This window comes from Triturus cristatus, chromosome 7 (genome assembly GCF_964204655.1).
Source record: "Triturus cristatus chromosome 7, aTriCri1.1, whole genome shotgun sequence".
Lineage (NCBI taxonomy): Eukaryota > Metazoa > Chordata > Amphibia > Caudata > Salamandridae > Triturus > Triturus cristatus.
Genome location: NC_140590.1, coordinates 1757572782 through 1757594477, shown reverse-complemented (window position 1 = coordinate 1757594477; position 21696 = coordinate 1757572782). Strand labels below are relative to the sequence as shown.

Here is a 21696-nt window from a genome sequence, read left to right as displayed (position 1 = left end):
AAGGGTTTGTGGATTCCCCTGGAGGGGACCCAGAAATTAGACAAAATACAGCAACATTTTGTTTTTTGGGGAAAAATTGGAAAAAAGGGCTACAGATGAAAGCGTCTGTTTTTTTCCCCTGCAAATGGTATCAAAAAAGGGGTTGTGGTACTGAAATCACCATCTTCCCAGCTTTCAGGGACAAGCAGACTTTTGTCAGAAAACCAAAAGTTTTTACGCATTTTTCTGGGACATATTCTATTTTTGCTTTTTTTTGTGCTTTCAACCTCCTTTCAGATAATGGTAGAAATGGGTATGAAAACAATAATGGACCCGGGAAAGCTATATTTTTATAAAAGTAGACAAACTTCTGAATTCAGCAAGGGGTCATTTGTGTAGATACTGCAAGGTTTCTTTATAGAAACTAACAGTTTAAATATAGGACAAATTCAAAATTAGTTGAAAAAAACAGCCATTTGTGTCAATGTTTTCACCTGTAACTTCTTCTAATTAGCTGTTGGAAAGCAATATATTGTTACATCCACTGGACCTTCCTGGTTGTGGGGATATATAGGACTTGTAGGTTCACCAAGAACCCGACGAACCCAGAGCCAATAACTGAGCAGCGACTAGCAATGGTTTTTTATTATGTACCGGGTATATAGCAATTATTCTGGGAAAACGTATATATGGAAAAATCGGTATGAAAGACACCTATGTATTTCTGAAATGGGAACAAAATATAGAGTTTAGAAACAGTAGATATTTGCACATTTCCAAAATTGGGAATACCCATACTAGCATGAGAATTATAGGTCATTTTTTAAAATTACTTCTTTTTTACACATTGTCTTTCATTTGGAGGGCACAAATGCATCAATAGGTAATAACAGTTGCTCTACAATTCTGTGTTACCCTAAGTCTCCCGATAAAAATGGTACCTCACTTGTGTGGGTAGGCCTAGTGCCCGCGACAGGAAACGGCTCAAAACGCAACATGGACACACTTTATTTTTACAGTGAAAATTGACCCTTTTTTTGTAGAGTGCCTACCTGTAGATTTTGAACCCTAGCTCTGCCGGCACCTATGGAAACCTAGCAAACCTATACATTTTTTTAAACTGGACACGCAGGGGAATCCAGGATGGGGTGACTTGACTGGCTCTCACCAGGTTCTATTACCCAGAATCCCTTGCAAACCTAAAAATTTGTAAAAAAAAAAAACACATTTTCCTCACATTTCTGTGGTGGAAAGTTCTGGAATCTGCGTGGATCCACAAAATCCCCCCAACCCCGCATTCTTCGAAGTCTTCCGAGAAAAATGGTACCTCACTTGTGTGGGGAAACCTAGTGCCCGCAACAGGAAACGGCCGCGCTAGGCCCCAAAACCCAGAAGTAGGCACATTCCGCAAAAAAAGTCTGTACCTAGGGAGCTTTCTGCCGCCCTGGTGAGGGGGAAATCGGGGGCTATTGCCCCAATATGACCTCAAGAGGTGCAGAAAGACTGGTTATTTTGTTTGGGTGGGTGGGGACATTGGGATGCCCACTCTGGGCAGCCCCCACCCCTACATATGAAAAAAAGATAGCATAATCGCTGGGGGTCTGGGCATTGGCATTGGCACGGGCATTGGCATGCCCATTCTGGGCAGGCCCTGCCCGGAACTTTGGAATAATAAAAATCCCTGGGCCTAGTGGGCTTTCTGCCCCCCTGGGGGCAGATAAGGGTCTATTGCCCAATCTGCCTTCTAGGAGGGTCAGAAAGACTGTAGCATTTTTTCTTATGGGTGGGGATAGTTGAATGTCCATTCTGGGCAGCCCCCACCCCTACTTATATATAAAAAAAAATCCCTGGGGCCTAGTGGGCTTTCTGCCCCCCCCTGGGGGGGCAGATCAGGGGGTATTGCCCCATCTGACTCCTGGGGGGGGCAGAAAGTCTTATTTTTACTTTGGGGGGTAGGGTGGGGGCTTTGGCATGCCCCTTATGGGCAGGCCCAACCCCTGGCACATAAAAAAAATCCCTGGCATCTAAGGTGCTGTCTGCCCCCCGGGGGTCAGATTGGGGGCTACTGCCCCATCTGTCCCCAGGGGAGGCAGAAAGACTGGGATTTTGTGGGGGTAAATTAAATGTAAATAAAAAAAAACCCTGGCATCCAGTGGGCTATTCCCAAAATTATGAGGGAGCAAAGGCCTTTGCCCAAGGGGCCGCTCCCCGATCCCTGGTTCCTAGTGAGTGGATCCCTGCTTGGGGATCGCCCCCCTGGGGTGATCCCTAAGCAGGTATCCACTAGGGATGGGTACCATGGGAAAGGGGTGATTTCCCCTTTCCAACAATACCTCTCCCAAGTGTTTCAGTGCTCGGGGGGCTGAGATAGCCCCACGAGCACTGCCTCTCAGTGCCTCGCTGCCATATATGATGGTGGTAGGATTTTGGCTTGGGCAACCCGAAGGAGAGGTGAGAAGATAGGCCCTGTAAGCTTTGTTTTTAACTGTCTTAGTGTTATTGCTATTGTCATTCCCTTCCTCCTGATAGCCTCATGTTGATTACCAACTGACCGCCTTCATCGATGGTTACGCCTACGTTTTTGTAAGCAGGGGTGTTCATGATTGGAGTTTTTTTCAGGTACCAAGAATGGGTCCGTCGTTTGCCGTTTATTGTCAAAGCTTTTGTTTTATTGATGCTTACTGCTAAGTGGTTTTCACGCATTTTATTGAGCAAGCATTGCAAGCCGACTTGAGTTTGGCTTATTAGGACAACATCGTCGGCGTACGAGATACTGGGGATAGCTGTGCCTCCAAGCCGTGGGGCATGTGCATTGCAGGTGCCGAGGGCTGATGTCATATCAGCTGTATACAGGTTGAAAAGCATTGGCGCAAGCACGCAACCCTGTTTGAGCCCTTTGGTGGTTGGTATGCGCCTTGAAAGATGGGAGCCGTTACCTAGTTTTACCTGTATCGATGTGTTGGAATGGAGGTGTATTAAAACATTCAAAAGACATGATGGAATTCCCCAGGAGGCCAACTTTCTCCACAGTCTTGCTCGGTTGACATTGTTGAAGGCTGCCTTGAAGTTGATAAAACAAAAGTGGATCCCCTGCTTGGATGAGTTTGCCTTGTCAATAAGCAGTGACATGGTTAGTATATTGGTTGATGTTCCTGTATCTTTGCAAAACCCTGTTTGGTAAGGGGGGATTATTTCCTTCTATTTTGCCCAGTCCTGGAGCTCTGTGAGTAAGGTACCGGCAAAATATTTTGCCTCTATGTCTAATAGTGCGATCAGACGATAGTTTTTTGGTGAGTTTTTGTCACCGGCCTTGAAAATTGGAAAGATTATGGAGCCCTTCCATGAAGCGGGTAGGAGTCCGGACTGTCTGATGGTGTGAAAAGGGGGGCCAGTATTTCTGACCAGTACTCAGGGTCTTGTTGAAAGAGATTGGAATCCCGTTAGGCAGAGGATGCGAATATTGATTATTATTGGACCCGGACGACACGAGCCTCACTTGTGAGCGGCCATCTTGGTCGTGAGCCACCTAGCTCCCCCCTATGTACTTATCCAGAGTTGCCCCGGGGAGGTGGCAGTTCCCAAGGCTGCGAGGGGGCCGCGTGGCCACCCTTGCATTTGTGTCATTTAGCCCCGGGAGGTGGCGGTCCCCAGAACTGCAGGGGAGGCCATAAGGGCCTCATCCACATTTGTTTAATTAAATAGCCCTTGGGAGGTGATGGTCCCCAGGTATGTGGGGGGTCATGCAGACCCCCACATCACTTTTCATATCTTTGACCAGGGGACATGGGGGTCCCCGGGGCAGCGGGGATCTGTGGGGCTTTGGATAGCCCGAGGAGAGGGGCCCATGCACCTCTCTCCTATATTTGCACATGCCCCCGGGACATGGCCTACCCAGGGGCCGGTTTCATATGAAGTGTGGGAGTCACGGATCCAGCGCAACTCATGCCAAGTTATTTATTTTAATAATGCTTTATTGCCCCAAGAGGCCTACGTGATCAGGGTGTTTCTACCCTGCCCCCTTTTCCTTCATGTTTTTTCTTGTGACTCAGTTAAACCGAGTCACAAGATGGCTGCCAACTATTCCTGGTTTAAAGTGTTAGCAGCCAACCAGACCTCAGGCATGAGATCAGAAGGGGTAACAAATCCTCCATGGCCTCAGTTGTATATCTTAAAAACCTTTACATTTCTCAGAAACTACTGAACGGATTTACACCATTTAACAAAAACAACGCTTTATGGGTCAAGAGCTACCTTTCTCCCAAATTTGGTGTATTTTCATCCAGCAGTTTGGGCTGTAGCCGTGTCTAAAGTGTCCCATGAAAACTGAGAAAAAGCATTTTCGGACCCCCCTTTTTTCTCGACCCCCTGTTGACAGATCACCACAAAATGTTCAATACAGCAGCTGAAGTGACTGGCAAATTAGTTTTGAAAATTTAGCAATTTGTCAAACAACACCAAAGTTATTGGCAAATGAAGAAACACTACCTGTGGAAACTACAACCTAACTATAACTATAACTACCTACTGGCAATTATTTCTTTCTTTCTTTCTTTCTTTCTTTCTTTCTTTCTTTCTTTCTTTCTTTCTTTCTTTCTTTCTTTCTTTCTTTCTTTCTTTCTTTCTTTCTTTCTTTCTTTCTCTCTTTCTTATTCCTTCTTTGTTCCCTTCCTTATTTCTTTTATTTATTTAATCAATGCCAGACCAATTGTTTTTATTAAATCAGGGTCAGCCAAGACCTTTTGTTTTTACAAACATTATGTTACGGACATAGTTACCTATCGGAGTTTTAAGCCAGACTTTGTCCATTAGTCTGTGGATCTGTCATTCACTGTTTTCTTCAACCCACTCCAGCATGCATCAAGAGGCAATGTGTCCGTCTACTTCAGCCATTGGCTCATTTCACTATGAGTTACGGTTTGCTGCCCTTCGACAAAGAGCACATCAACACATGCAGTAGTTCCCTTCAGTGCCAGGGAGTACAATGGCAATGTGTATTTTTTTTAGAGCAATAAATCATTCTTGACTTTAGCAAATGATTTTGTTTAGGTTGGTGAGGGACTGGCAGCTTCCCGGACAATAACATTTTGCAAAAACCTTGACAAAACAAGAATTGCCAAAAGGGTGGTGATCAATGCTAGACCTTGCTTTGCCAATGCTTGTTGTTGCTATTGGCAATTTGTTCCCTGAGCCTGAGATATATTGGGGATTTCTTGGTTGGCACAGGCAAGCAACACTTAGAAAGGTCTTGCAGTCATTTCTTCTGCTGCTGGTTTCTGGGGCTTTAGACATGATCCATTAGCAGGTTCTCTTAGGCTGGATCACTCGCTCCTGTGAAAAAAGGTTCAGTGCAAAGATGAACTTTAAATGACCTCTAGCAGGGTGATTCATAGCTTTTGCTGGATAGATGGCTCAGTGTTCTACATGCAAACCGCTGGATCACTAACTTTGGGAATTACTCATTTTCAAAGAGCAGTAGTCCATGGCTAAACCAAGGCCGGTATTCTGACATCACTTCCCCTTCAAGGTGGATGGTAGTTTGGGATGTCTTGTTACAATCAATCAAGGATTTATATACCGCTGCAATTAACCCAGTAGGGTAGCCAGGCATTTGCAGGTCCCTATGGGCTTGTTTGAACAGCCAGGTCTTGAGGGCCTTTAGGAATTCCGGTAGGGCGGTGATGGTCTGGAGCTGCAGGGGAAGGCTGTTCCAGGTCTATGTTGCGATGTCGGAGAAGAAACATCCTCTGCTTTTGCTCAGATGGATTTGGGGCATGTGGGTGGGTGATAGGAAAGCGGAGTTGAATTGGTATCTCTTTTGTATTGAGAGCTAGTGGAGTTGCCTGAGGTGAGGTGTGATGTGGGTTTGTCGAAGGCGAGTCTGGATGCGGTGTTCCATATGGTTTGAAGTCTTTGTAGGAGAAGTACATCGGTACCTGCTTAGAAAGTGTTGCCATAATCCAGTCCGCTGGTAATGAACGCCTGTGTCATGGTACATCTCGTGTTCATTGGGAGCCATTTGAAGATTCTACGTAGCATGTGCAGCATGTAGTAGCAGGCGGAGGAGGTGGCATTGATCTGCGATTTCCTGGTCCACCTGCTGTAAAGGATGATTCTATGGTTTCTGGTGTGGTCAGTGGGGGGGGGGCGGGTTGCAGGTCCTAGGTCCAAGGACCACCAGGCGTCATTCCAAGAGTTGATGTTCTTGCTGAAGACCAATACTTCTGTCTTGTCCGTGCTGAGCGTCAGGCAACTTTTCTTCATCCACTTGGCAACGTTTGTCATGCATACGTGAAAGTTGGCCCTGAAGGTTGTCGGGTCATTGGAGAGGTAAAGGATGAGTTGGGTGTTGTCTACGTAGGATATGATGTTGAATCTGTGTGCTATGATGATTTTGGCCAGTGGGGTCATGTAGGTGTTGGAGAGAGTAGGGCTGAGGGATGAAACCTGTGGCACGTGATGATGATATCCTTGGGTTCGGAGGAGAAGAGTGATAGGTGAACCCTCTGTGGCCTCCAGGTGAGGAAGGAGGTGATCCTTCTGGGCACATCCCCTTGGATGCCGATGTGGTGGAGTCTTTCAATCAGTGTATGGTGGGATACAATCAGTGTATGGTGGGTGTCAAAAGCTGTTGACGAGGGGTGTGACAAAGTCGTTTATGGTGTTGCAGAAGCTAGGGGGCGGTCTCAGGAGTCGGTATGCAAGGGTGCCTCTGATGGTTAACTTGCCATGCATTTGGAGCTTAAGGGTGATGTGTTCCAAGGGGGTGGTGCAATTGTCAGTGGTGGTGGTGCACTGGATGGTCTCTTTGTGGATGTTGGCTATTCCTCCTCCTTGCTTGTTGAAGCAGTTCTGGTGGGTGGTTTTCCAAGGGCTGTAGCTGTGGCGATGTTGGGGCGGATGATGGTTTGTGCCAGGTCTCGGTGAGGAAGACAATGTTGGGTACAAGGGTGACAATGAAGTCCCACAACTTGGTGGAGAACTTGCAGATCGAGCACGTGTTGAGGAGTAAGCAGTTGAGCAGGTGGTCTGCTTCTGGTGTGGTGTGGCAAGAGGCCAGGATTGAGCTCTATGGGGTGATGGTGTGTGTGCTTGTGCAGGAGAAGGTACAGCTGGTGCAGGAAAATAATCCTACTGTAGAGTGTGTTACAGCAGCAGCACTTGTTGAGGTGTCTGGGGTTCAGGGCATGTAGGACGGCAGTGATGTAGCTGCTGTGGGCCAGGAAGCAGGGTTCCTGCCGCTGGGCACAATCGAGGCACAGACGTGCTTGCCACGAAAACGCCAGCAGTATGGTTGTGCTGCTGTCTCCTGTGAGTAGGTCCTGAGAGGAGGGACTGGCAGTAGGTGGGGCTTGGAGAGTGGCTGGAAATGGGAGGAGTGAGAAAAATGATCATAAAATGTCAAAAAAGGTGAAAAACAAAAGGCACAACAGGCATATTAAGAGCAAAGGCACAGGAATCAAAAGAAGGAAGAGGCACAAAAGGGTTGCTGGAGGGGAAACAGTTGGTGGGGAAACCTCAAGTTGTCACAGCAACATTAGCACAATAAGGAGATCGCAGAGGAGGCACAAGAAGAGAGGAGGTACCAGGATCGTGTAGACAGCACAGCAAGTGAGGGCAAGAAGAGTGAGGCAGAGGTAAGGCTGGCAGTACGAGTTAGAGATGGGTCTGCGATCTGCTCAATGGGGTCGCTCTGCGGCCTCCATTAAGTTGGTCGAGGAAGGTGGGAGATGTGCTGGGTGGCGATGGGAAGTGCTTGGCGGAAGTCAGAATCCAGACCGATCGGCAGTTAAACAAGTGGGAAAACAGTTACAAAAGGCTTAAAAAAGTAAAAAAGAACAGGCTCAACAGGAAAATAATGAGCAAGGGCCCAGGAAGCAAAGAAGGGAGAGGCACACATTGTTAGCTAGAGGAGAAAGCACAAATGGAGTCAGAGGAAAAGCGCAAGTAGTCACAGCAACAACAGCACAATCAGGAGATCTCAGAGGAGGGAGTCACAACAAGAGAGGAGATACCAGGGTCGGGAAGAAGGCACAGCAAGCGAGGGCAGGAAGAGTGAGGCAGTACGGCAGCACGGCAAGGGATGGGTCTGGAACAGTCTTGTTTAACAAAGTAATCATCACCTCCTTAAGGAACATGTGGTTCACTTGCATATTTGTCAGGGCTGGGACCAGTTTCACTTGTCTCACATACTGTAACTTGGTTCAAACCTCACTATGTTGAAGAATTAATGATACCTGCCACAGCTGGAGGAAGAGTTGGGGATATGGCTTTAATATGCCTGTCAATCATGCAATTGTCGGGGAGATGATGAAGCACTGATGCTCGTTACCATTTGGTTAGTGCTTGCACTTACCTTATCATGAAAGATGTGGTTACTGGTAGGTGACGATAATCATGATCACTATGCAGGCAGTTGATGATGGTTGACGCTGGTGATCTTTTTCACTTAGTGGCAAATACTGATAGAAGGTCACCTACCAGCGTTTGGTAGGGAGTGATTATATTTTCACTTGATGTGGTGTAGTGATTTCTTTTAAGATCTTGGATAAGGATGAGGGTTTGTTGCTATCATCAGTAATGGAATGTTGTTGTAAACTTTCTTTTAGCAGAACACTTATTTCTCATAACCCTTCAAGTGGATCCTGACGGACCTATATCAACCTCGTGTTTCAGGATGGTGCCCAGTATTCAGGATGACTCTTTTATGTTGTGGCACACCTGGCATTTATGGAGAACACAAACTTGTGATTAGTGGGTGTTACAAACACCGGAAATATCTGGAAAAGGATATTTTTAACTTTCTATCCACCCAACATTTGCAGTAGAGTGTTGTAAGGAATTACTTTTGGCAATCACTTCCTGGCTTTCAATATAAAAATACCACGCATGATGCTATTCAAAATGGCTGCCACCTGTCATGCTGGATAACTGCTCATTGGCTGCTGAGGGTTACCATTAGGCTTTTGATACCGAAATACCAGAGCAGTAATAAGACCCTCAACTGTTTGGGGGTCCTCATCTGAGAAAACTATCATCATCTGGAAAAAAAAGGCCAATTACAAGAGAAGCTCCAAGAAGTTTGCATCTCACTCAGAAACAGCTGGACAGTTCAGCAAATGTGTATTCTCCATCTACTCTGACTTTTCGAAAACAATTACAAATAAAATTAAATGGAATCAGTAGAGAGTTTGATAACAGTTCTTAGACTGTCACCATAGTAGTGGTGATAACTGGTTCCTTGGCATGGGTTCCCACTAAAGTTTTGCCTTAGGGCCTCCTTTTTTTAATAACTTTTTTTTGCTCGCCTTAAGATTCTGCACACTTTAGCACTACTAACAAGTGCTAAAGTGCTTGTGCTCTTTCCTAAAACATGGTAGCTTTGGTTTATACCCAGTTGGCATATTTAATTATCTTATAGGTCCCTAGTATAGTCCACTACATGGGACCAGGGCCTTTACATTAATTGCTACTGGTGGTCATGCAGTACTGATTGTGCCAACTACTTATATAGCCCTTTAAAAAGGTCTTAGGCCTCCCATTGCAGAGCCTGTGTGGCAGTTTTAACCTTCCATGTCAACCTGACAAAAATTACCTTTTGCCAGGTTCAAACCTTATGGTTTTGATAAATATAAGGCACACCTAAGATAGGCCTTCGACAGCCCAGAGGGCAGGGTGTTAACAAGCATGGAGTTTTAAGTTTTACATGTCCTGGTAGTAAAACACTCCTAAATTGGTTTTTCACTACTGCAAGTCCTATCCCTCACACAGGATAACATTGAGATTATATTTATTACTTTAAGTAATAAATATAATTAAGTATAATTTCTAAGTAGAAAGTGATGATTGATTCATGTTTGGTGTCTCTGGAATCCTAATTTAAATTTCAAATGTATGGTAAAGTCAGATTTTAAATTACAATTCTGAAAATGCCACTTTTCAAAAGTTGGCATTTTCTAGACTTAGCTATTTGGTGCCTGCAGCCCATCTCTAGTCACATGGCTGGGTGTAGTTGGCCAGAAAAATCAATGCATCTGCTCTGCTGATAGGAGCATCTTCAAGCCAAACCAACACTTTGGCCGAGCGACACATTCTGGAGCCGAGCCATCTCATCTCATTGGCTGAGCAGCGCATCCTGTAGCAGAACCAATGCATCGCGATGGCTGCATGGATTGGACCCGGTGCAAAAGGCCTGCATCACCCTCGCAGTCCTTGGAACCGGTGCATCACCAATGGTGCAGCGCATCCCCAGCCCAGGTCCTTGCATCTCTCATTGATGACAACTTGACGACAATGATGGACTCCACATCACAGCCTTGCAGCTTTTTGGAACTGACACATTGCCAGCTGCGCACTGTATCCATAACTCTGGACTTCGCATTGCAAGCCCTGTCGATGGGATCCTCAGCGTTGGCACAGCAGGACCTTGCACCGCAGCCTCGCAGCATCTCAGAATCGAGACATTGCTTTGACAAGGCAGAACTTCTTTGACTCGAATCCATGCAAAGCTCCGAAAGCAGGATTTAAGGTACTAACTTCAGGTGGCATAACTAGGTCCCTGTAGCCTGCCAACGCTTCCTCATGGTCTGCCTGAACTTGTGACTTTGTCCCGGTCCGACACGACCAGATATCCCTTGCTCCCGCTTTGTACTATTTTACCCTAAAACTTTAAAATTCAATATCTCTAGTTCTACTGATTGGATTGTGTTCAATTTGGTCTTGTTTTATTTATTAAAATTACTCTATTTTTCTGGTGTGGGATCTTTTTGTGTGGTATTGTTACTATTTTACTGTTTGAAGTGTTTCACAAATACTTTACATATTGCCTTCACGTTAAGCCTGCCTGCTCTGTGCCAAGCTACCAGAGGGTGAGCACAGGCTAATTTGGGGTTTGCTTGCCCCTTACCCTGACCAGGGTTGTGTTTGCTAGTGACCAAGGCTCACACCCCAGTAAACTCGTAACCCAGTTTCTGACCCGGATGATATAAAGAGCTATGATTTCTCAGCATGGCCTTTTAATTTGTGTTGTGTTGTGAGCACCCAACTTGCGTTGCACTTTGTCCAGTGCCCATTTGAATAGTTTCAGTGTGGTTGGATCCAGCCAGATGCAACTCTTCCCCATGTTTCTATTGGAAGGCATTATATTAATTACAATTCACAACTAGAAGTTCATGTGCAGCACATAGCAGGGCAATATCCTTACAGCACATTTCTCTCTATCTCACTGTGGCTGCTCTTTAGTGAAGATTGTTACATCCAATATGATTATATGATGCTTGATAAAAACAATCCTCCCAAGAGGCCCAAAGAGAGAAGGCTGACAGATGAGTGTAAAGATACATTTAGGATGGGTTGGCTGATCATTTCACCTCCAGGAAACCCAGCCCTCTCTCATGGCCTGTCAGTCCTCATTATTAATATCATAAATATGAAAATAAGAGCAACGCAGCAGAAGATGAGGTAACTTCTTATTAGAAATATTTTAATAGCGTATTGTGTATAAAAAGTTTGAGATTCACTTTTTGTTGCTCTCGAATGTAGCTTTTTGTTATGCACTGAAACACTACATATTTGGGGCCCCAATGGTGTCATATGAGGCAAAAGACAGTTTGATAACCTGAGGGTTTCGACAGATTCCCCTAGAAGGGGACATTACAGGTTCATGGAAGCAGGCACGGTCCTTGAAAATATGCACATTTACAGAACCGCTGTGAATACTGTAGTAGGGTCTGGTATTGCTCCATCAGTGATACTATAATCTCACATCAAGGCAAGTAATAATCAAAGGGGTTATTTCCATCTGAATCTGACAGTAATACCCCAAAAACTTTTGTTTTTGTTGCCTCCGTGAGTGAGAGTAGTTCTGACTTCTCCCAGTTTATTTGTAGGCCAGAGAGGAATCGGTAAAGCAAAAACTCATGAAAAATGGGAGCTAAATTATCTACCGTGTGGGGGAGAAAATGTAAAACATCGTCAGCATATAGTGAACAGGCCTGGGCGTAGTTCTCAGAGTTTTGCTACGTGGAACTCCGCAAAGCTACAAAAAAACTCAGCGGAGTTCCACAAGTGGCGGAGTTCAGTCTCAACTGCCGTTCATCCTGTTTTCCTGCCACTCGGGTAGAAATTCGAACCGAGTGGCAGCTTGCACTTGCAAACCTTTCGGTTCGCGAGCGGGGCAAAAACTCTGCTGCACTATGCGAAGTGGAGTTTTCTGCACTACGCAAGTTTTGCGGAGCGTGGAGTGCAGAAAAAAAAAACTCTGCGAGCGGAGCAAAATTCACTGCCAAGGCCTAATAGTGACAAGAGCATCGGACCAGTTTGAAACTGCAGGCCACGATGGAGATGTTTCGCCTGTAAATGCAGAACTAGTGGGTTTATAGTGATTATAAATAGGAATGGGGACAGTGGACAGCCTGCCTCTTCCCACAAGTAACTGCAAATGGTGCGGTAAGGAAGCCCTTGGTGCTAATGTGGGCCTTTAGCTCAGAATAGAGGAGTTTTATTAGGGAGGTAAATCCTTGTGGCAACCCCATCTTTTGTAATGTAGCATGCGAGAAAAAGGTCATTAAAGGAAGGTGAAAGCCTTTTTGGCATCAAGAAGTGGTACTACTGCATGAACGCCCGGTGATATTTTATTTAAAACCAAAAAAAGGGCACATAAGTTAAGGGAGGTGGAGCAATGGGGAATGAAGCCTGATTGCAAGAGCGATATAATTGTCTCAAGTAACAGTGACAACCGGATCGCAATAAACCTGACCAGTATTTTATTGTCGAAATTGAGGAAGGACAGAGGTCTGTAAGCTGTACATTTAAGGGGGTCTTTGTCTGGCTTCAGAATAAGCATAGTCACAGCCTCTTGCAGTGTACAGGGCAGGACCCCAGCATCTAGCGATTCAGCATACGTGGCACGTTGGTGTGATGCCAGGAGGTGCTTATAGGCCTTCTAGAAAACTCCCATTATTAGGCCATTCACAGCAGGGGCCTTAGAGCTGTATAGAGACTCATTGACGGCTATGCATTCCTCCATGGGTTCGTTAGGAACTGCTGCTGTGCATTCTTGAGCCAGACCATAGCGATCTCTGGGAGGTATTCAGTGTCATCCCTCCCATTGCCCGCATAGTGGAAGGTGTATAAATGGGCATATTATTGCAGGAGCTCAGCGAGCAGCGCACTTATGGGATGTAGCCCCCATCCCTCTAAGGGTGAAGCCATCGTGCCAGTGTCCACCCTGGGCATTCACTCTCCCCTTCATGCTGGGCCCTAACATGTTTCCCCAAGTGTGCCACCTCTCGACCAGCCAACTCCTGAAACTCATCAGCGAGGGACGGCAGTGAAATAGATGCGGGTCATCAGGTCTCCGCGCCGCTCCATCAACTAAGTCGCGCAGGGCAGTTTCTATTCGGTATTAGGCTTGTTGGATATCACGGAGTACACCTGAGTGTTTTGTGATACAAATCACATGTATATAGGCCTTGAAAGCCTCCCAAAGGATAGCCTGCTTTACAACAGATCCCTCATTCAGTTCAAAGTAATCCATTATGGCACTGCGCAGTTCCACACGGAAAAAGTCATAATGGAGAGCATTGCAGGGAAAACGCCAACTGCGTTCTCTGCCCCTACCAAATGACACAGCCAGTACCATGAGAACTGGGGAGTGGTCTGATAATGTGCGTGAAAGATGGGAAATGTCACCCAACCAGGGAAGCACCATGGGTGATAGCAGCAATAGTCAATCCATGACCATGTGTTATGGGGCTCTGAGTAAAATGTGTAACCCGAGAGTACAGCATGCTGAAAGCACCACGCGTCTTGAAGAGAGTTAGCGTCGCCAGATCTCTCCAAGAACTTTAAGGATTTTGGTTTGCCATGGGTGCTGTGGCTGTGAAATCCAGCAAAGGGTCAAAGAACATGGTAATATCACCCCCCGATATGACATGTTTTGCATCGATACACCCTAGAAGGGAGTGCAGATCATGAAAGAATTCTGGGATGTCGACATTAGGGGCATATAGCTTTAGAAGCAACACACTGTGGCCCGCCAGCAGCCCAGCCAAATTCCCATAGTAGCCGCCAGCATCAGTAAAATGTGCTCTAGGGATGAAGGGGAATGAGCTGTGTATTAAATTGCAGACCCCGCATGAATATGTACTGTAGGTGGACAAAAACCTATGTGGGCCCCATGAAGATGCGAAAGTGTGTAGCGTGCTTGGGGGGAAATGTGTCTCCTGTAAAAATACTATTTTAATACCATGACGGATCAAATATTGTAACAGCAACTTACCCTTATGAGGGTAGTTGATGCTCCTATTGTTCCAAGCTAGGAAGGGTATCTCGACCCTTGGTTCAGTGTTGCTATGTAACATTGGTATGTTGTGAATGATATTCAGGAAATATAGGGCCCGATTCACAGAACTAACGTAAGACAAAATCCTAAACTTACTCCCATTTTGGTATTCACAGAAGGCACTTACTCATTTTGGTATTCACAGAAGGCACTTACTCATTTCGGTATTCACAGAAGTTAGGAGTCCTAACTTTACGACTCCTAAATGCCTTCTGTGAATACCGAAAGTCTTAAAGTTAGGATTTTTCTCAGTTTAGGAGTAGTAAAGTTAGGACTCCTAACTTTAGGACTCCTAAATGCCTTCTGTGAATATCGAAAGTCTTAAAATTAGGATTTTTCTCCGTTTCGGAGTAGTAAAGTTAGGAGTCCTACCTTTACTACTCCTAAACTGAGAAAAATCCTAACTTTAAGACTTTTGGTATTTACAGAAGGCATTTAGGAGTCCTAACGTTACCGAAATGAGTAAGTGCCTTCTGTGAATACCAAAATGTTAGTAAGTTTAGGATTTTCTCTTAAGTTAGTTCGGTGAATCGTGCCCATAGTGTGTGGTGTAGGGATATAGTAATTTCAATCAGAACTCATATAGACAAACAATAACCACCAAATAAAGCTTACCCGTCCACCACCCACACCAGGCCCTAGCTGCCCAGAGAATCCCCATAGTACAAACTGTCAACACTAGAACAAATAACAATCAAATCACACCATGGTGTGCATCAAGGAAGTGGCGACACTGCAGCAACTGGGCCCTATCAAGACAGGGAACTGAAATGTTGAAAAACAAATTAAGGCCAAGGGTCATCAAAAAGTGGGAAGAGACAGCAGTTGGAGATGGGTATGAGAGGAAAGGAAGAGGGTGAAAAGAAGAGGACATGTGAGGGCATATTTCAGCATGTGAGTTCGAGTATCAGGGTGATGCTGCAGCCCCATGCGATTGGTTCGTCGGGGGGAAGAGATTGGAGCTGTTGGTGGCATGCAGATCTGGTTGGAAGCGTTCAGGCATGCCAACCTGTGTGGTGACTGGTAGTCTTTGTCATATTGCTTGCAGTAAGTGTGGGCAAATGCAGGGATGCAGAAAATCTGTGCCTTACCATTGATCTCAACCCACAAGATTACCGGTTAGAGCATGTAATAGTTCAGGCCATAAGCATGGATTTAGTGTCTGTATATTTGCCCTGTGCCTCCTCTACCACTAATATATTCAGGTAAGAAGAGCTTACATCCTTGGTACTGCACCTGCCAAGTCTCATGTGCTAAATGAAGAGCAGTGTCAAGGTCCCTAAAATTGAAAGGACAGGCAATGATGGGGCGAGGTGAGACGCCAAGGGGCGGCAGCAAGCCCAGCGAGTGGTGGGCTTGCTCCACTATGAAGATAGAAGTATAATGTTCACAGCTAAAAAGGTCTATCAGGATGCACCCCACAAAAAGATCCATCTTACCGGTGTCTGTTGACCACAACTATTTGCAGCCTATTGCGGCCTGGTTGGGCTTCCAACTCCTCATTTTTTATAGCAACTGATTTGAGGAGGCGTTCTAATTTGTCTAGTTGATTCGACACTTCACCGCTCCCTCCTCCAGGGTTGTAAAAAGCTCTTTTGCGCTGTCTAAGCGGGTGTTAGGTCGATCTAGACATTCACTCATTCCATACAGCCTACTGGTCAGGGTGTTGAACCGGGTGTCCATAGCTCAGAAGCCAGAGTGGATCCCCACCAGCAGGATGTCAATGCTGTTTGACCTCTCGGAGTCAGGGGCCCAGGTTGAACCATCAGCCATGTCTGCTGCGGTCTTGGATATGCAACTTTCTGATGAAACACAGCCCTTGGCGATCTGTTCACCAGCTATGTAGTCTGTAGGGCCTGGTGGGGAAGCACTCCCAGATGTCAAGCACAAGGGTGGGATGGCGGGCGTGCGGACAGCAGATATGGGGAGCCTGCACCATGCCACGCCTCCATGGTTGGTCGCCTGGCCAAGACAGCACCACCGCAGAGTAGTCCATGTGTAGTCCATGATCCCAATCAAAGCCGCAGGTGGGCCCTTGAATGTACCACTAGGCCTCCACGCTGGTCTAAGGTCAGGCAGTGGGGCAATTTAGACAAGAAGGGCGAGGGGTCTGCTGGATCTGGGATGTTGGCAGTGCAGAGTTGTCTGCAGGGGCATCCACTGCACCTCCGTTCAATCATCATAGGTCAACTGCAGTGGTGCCCAGGAAGCCACTCCTCGTGTCGTCCCTGGAAATGTCTGCGGCCACTCCTGGGAGCCACACCGACACACCAGAGAAAGCGCCAACCACTGTACACTCACTGGGCCCACCTTCCCACAGGGGAGGCTGGTGATGTTCGATCCTCTAGGTACAAAGGGTTCCAGCCACACAGCTCTATTGAGGGCACTTTGCCCCCCGCAGGCAAGCAAAGCCGACCCTGGCAAGTGGGGTTCAGTCCCTGCGGATCTCAAGTTGGAGGGAAAGCAGGGACCAGATGCCAGAGAGCTAGCGGGGGTGCTCAGCAGGGCTCAGTAGCCCGGGTCTCAGGCCCACCCACGGTCCCTGTCACCACAGGACCTCCGAGAGTCAGGTCGGACGCCACCCCATGCATCAGGTATCATGGCCTCTACATGCATGCCGGAACGTGTCACTTCTCCATGCCCCCCCAAATCGATATCCATACAAATCTGTGACCCAGTGAAAACTATACTTCCTGCTTGTTTTTAAACCTCCTAAGTCTGTGTTCAAACTCTTTAAAGTTTTAGATAGTAGTGGCCACTGTTGAACCCTTTTATTATTGCACCTTTATTTGCAGGTACCCTACAAGAGTTTGTGCTGCAAGAGTCAGACAGCTGTGGTGCCATGTAGGGCAATAGTTTTTCTTCCAAAATACTGTAGTTCAGTTTATAAATAGTACAGCCAGAAGATCGAAATTCACATCTGACGTTTGAAATGTTCAGCTGGGAGCACAGACCCAGTTTAGGAGGACACATGTTCATCTTTTGATATCTTGCGTCATTCAGGTGGCAGCTTTTTGGTACCGACAATATTCACTGAACCATTTCTTACATTGCATGCCTGCCAGCACAATGTTTTGTAATACAAGTTTGTCTTATCATTGACAGCATCCATCTCACATTAATGTCCTTGTTTCTACAGGTTCCGTGTCACAGGCCCTGCTGATGGAGACCAGTGTGGAGCGATGAACAGCGGCTCCATTGAATCCTCACGATGCATCAATCATTTATCCTGGATCTGCCAGAAGGAGCCTGAGAGCTGTAGCTCCTAGGTTTAAACCTGCAGTCAAAGACATTAGCATCAAGAAAAGCCAAGCCATATGTAGTTAAATAATTAGGACTAAATACTAGAGAACCATGTGTCACTTCCCAAACAGTGTCAAACCCCTGGAAATGTTGGATGCAGATAATAAAGGTGTCATAAGGCCAGGCTTGAATGTGATGAAATCTTAATGTAAACACTGAATTTCTACTTGGCAAACATTACCCCGGTCTCAGGCTGGATGTGGCTTCTGTTCAATAATCTGGTAATCAAAGAACTGCCTTCATGGTGTGTGCGTAGGTCACAGTCCAGTTACTTAGGAGATGCAAGGAGAAACAAGCATTTGCAATGCAATCGGTCTCGCCTTTGGGACCGCATATGTATGTAGCTAATCAGCTTATTAGCCTGGGTGCTGGAACATCTACTGTTCTTTAACATGGACGGAAAGTAAGCGCCAAACTGTGTGACACGCCAGGAGAGAAATATTGGAGAGAAATATTGCCTTTCAGCAGAAAATGGTATAGTCCAAAGCTCTGTTTTTAATATAAAATCAGGGCCTTCGGTGGTCATATCACTGAAAATACAAAATTTGAAAAAAATATTATTGTCTACGGGTGCTTGTGGAAGACAATTTCTATGGACTGGAATCTAGAGAATGCTAAAGTGATTCTGGTATTTTACAAACCTCTGTTGGTCGTTTTCAATCAAGAAAGTTAAAATAGAGGCAGTTGCCAGAAAAATTAAAAAAAGAAAGTTCCTCAGCAGAAAGCAATTCCAGTATTTTACCGACCTCTGCTGGTCGTTTTCTATCAAGACAGTTAAATAGAGGCAGTTGAACAGAAAAAGTCCCTACGTGGAAGCAGACAAGTCCTAGGGCTGATTTCCAGAGCCCACAAAGTACATATACATGTAAGTATATAATAAGTATATACTACAGTATATACAAGATGTTTCGAATGTTCGACCTAAACAGGGAGTTGCAGTTGGAGGTCATAGGAGGAGGAGCTGCTGGCTGTGGGCTCTTATTTTCTGGAGTAAAAGTTACTTTCTTCTTATCTGCTTTGGTGCATCCTTCGCTTAACACCATCTACATGGAGCCAGGTTGTGCAGTATTGAAAAGCCTGTGATGGGTCTTCCAGGGATAGTGGCACAAATAGTCAATTGGTCAGGTTCAGAAGTTATCTGTGCCCTCTTCGCTGAGTTGCAACGACTAACAGGCATTTTGTGATCACTGTGGGAACTGAGTTTATGCTTAAATGCAGGTGTAAAACTGCTAGTAATTGATAACAAATGAAAACTGTTATGTTTGTGGTTTAGCAAAAATATGCATGTACCAGAACTAATATACAGTAACGATCTCTCTAACTGATATTTACCTGCTATTTTATGACCTTCTCAGACTGTTGCTGAGGAACACAGTTGCCTACTTTTCCATGATTTGTGGTGCACCGGAGACCCCTTATCTTCACTGTGCTCAGATAACAATTTGCACAAGCTCTCTGGTGTCTGTTCTAGAAGTGTTCCGTGTACTTCCGCAATATGGTACAAGAGAATAGAACTCTAGTTTCAGAATCTGGGGAAGCTACGTCACCTGCTTGGATGTAGTAAATGGAAGGCTACATTGTGATTTGCACAGGGTGACCTGGTTTTAGTATCTCTACCATCCACTTGTCTGAACGTTTCTTAATTTTTGTTGGAATTTGGAATATATGTCTCCAAATTGGGGGCTGTGGGCAGGAGGGCTGAAAAGTATGACGAATTTCAGTGAAGGGAGTCTGATCTCTAGATGAGGCCGCTTCATATCTTCAACTCAGTGAGTGGCTCATAGACCTTATGCTCCCTTTTAGTTGGTGGAAGTTCTTGTCATGAGGCATCAAATTTTTGTTTTAGGTGAATCTGTTTGGGGGATGTAATTCAGGCTTTGAATGTGACAGAGGAGAATCAGCAGATAGAAAGCCTTTAATTCATAACTGTGTCGTTGGGCTCCTGTCTCAGCAAGCTGTGTCTGCTGAGTCCAAGGACTCTAAGAGCAGGAGAGAATTAAAAACCACCAGTTTGGCAGACTGAAGTAGCCACCAGTTTACCTATTGTGGTAAGGTATTAACAAACTCTGCATGCAGTACCAAATATCTTTTTCATACTTCATTGTAACAAGGAAACATCCATTATAATGCAGGCATTGCAACGCATGGCCTTTACAATGAGGTCAATACAATGCAAGTTCCATTACAACACCTGCCATTACTACGCATATCCCTCACTGGCCAGCACCTTCCCTGAGGTAAGCATCCAGCCGTGTTAGAATAGTAATTTGTGTTGTAAGGTAACATGCGTTGTAATGGAAGTTTTGTTGTAAAAAACGCATTGTAAAGGTATGCGTTGTAATAGTTTGCATTGTAACGTCATACATCCATTATCACATCAGTTCTAATATACCATAAAAGATAAACCCTGACAAGAACTTGGATTTAGTGAAAACCAAGAAGAATATCAGGCACCCCTGCGATCATTTCATTAAGTCAGAAATAGATTTTTGCTAATAGGTGAGCTGGGTGTCAGTGGACTAAAAATATCAATATTGCTAAGAAATACATAATCTCCTTGAGGGTAGATCACAACATTTAACTTATTCACTAGAGTCAGTTTACTCTCTTGTAAAAAACCTTCTCTGCCCTTAGGTTACCTGGTTTGGCATTGAATTCATACAGATCTGGCTCGACCGTGTAGGATTCATGGTTTAAGTTGGATGGCTGCTGGATGTGTTGGGTAGGCAATGAAGACCTCTGCTTGGAATGCTATTGTTCTGATGCAAATGACTGCGCATGCTGTGGTGTTGGTGTTTATACTACTTATTGTCTCACTTTGACATGCAAGTATGTGCGGCAGCAGAAACCTCATACCTCCAAGGAATTCAACAAGACTGATATGCTTGTGTCTTGCACATCGTCGCACAGTCATACATCACCATTGTGACTGCAAAAGGCTTGGTGCACTGACCTTAGTAGATACTAGATTGATCAAGATCATTTCGACATCCACAATGAGGGAGTCAACGGAAGAGAACTTTCAAAAGCCCTGGCAAGCAAGCACAAACTCACTACACCGGCATGCAAACACTCAATCTACCAGCATCCCTATGCAAAATCATAGAGAAAGACTTATTATAGTTCATGCCCCAAACTCAGGAATCCAATGGCTAACTATTTATGAACCTTCCGTGTCCCTTGCCTTTCAATGGGTCGCCTAAAACCCACCTCCCAAGAAGCCCCAACTCTCAGAGCATCCGATCAATGACTCCATAGTTTGGAGTTGTATCTAGACCCGATTTTAATGACAGAAAACAAAATAAAAAAATATATAAATACATGTACGTATGCAAATATACTATACAAATGTATTGTATGGGGGTGGAATATCACATATATCACCATACTACAAGCAAGGCACAACTATTTTTAGAGTTACATTGGAAAGTTTTCATCTTAAAAGGCACGCGCCACGCTATGTAATTTACGGTTCTCTGACAAAATTTCGAGTCAGAAATTCGACCTACACAAATATAACAACACTAATATCGATGTCAAGAATATCGACATCCTATCTACAACATGGTAAGTACAAAAATATCGAAAATAAAATATAGATGTCAAAAATATTGTTTTTAAAAATATCGGTTTTTTTTGGTTATAAAAATATGTTAAATAAACATAATAATACTTATAAATAAAATAAACATAATTAAATTTATCCAGTATTAGGGGTGTCTTTCATAGATTCACATGCCTGAATCATTCCCCGTCGTCGAGACGGGAGCCTCCGGTACATAGAAAAGTAATGTCCTATAGACATACATAGAGAAAAATAGGCCTAAGGGCCTCCCCTTAGTGGCCTATCCTTGTCCTTATGTAAAAAGGACCAAACTCTTAGAGCCAGCCAATCAGCTGTCACCTCCTTCTAGAACCTTCCTGACAGGAGCCTCAGTCCCTCAGATTTTCTACCACACGTTGTGCTAGGGAGTCTCCAGCCTGAGTTCTCCTCAGGATCTCTTCAAAACCAACTTGTTCACTTTTAAAAGTGACTTCTTTCTTCAAAAACTTGAACAGGATTACTTCAAGCC

General features: G+C 45.1%; 1 protein-coding gene across 4 annotated transcripts in view; it reads left to right on the top strand.

The window, feature by feature from the left end:
• LOC146813012 (killer cell lectin-like receptor subfamily B member 1B allele C) overlaps window positions 1-17754 on the top strand; it is a 640827-nt gene extending 623073 nt beyond the window's left edge. For all 4 annotated transcript variants that reach the window (XM_085620032.1, XM_085620031.1, XM_085620033.1 and 1 more), the window contains one exon: window positions 17460-17754. In XM_085620032.1, the coding sequence (XP_085476158.1) occupies window positions 17460-17589 (130 nt within the window). In that variant the 3' untranslated portion in view covers window positions 17590-17754. The remainder of the gene's footprint in view (window positions 1-17459) is intronic.
• The last annotated feature ends 3942 nt before the right edge of the window (window positions 17755-21696 follow it).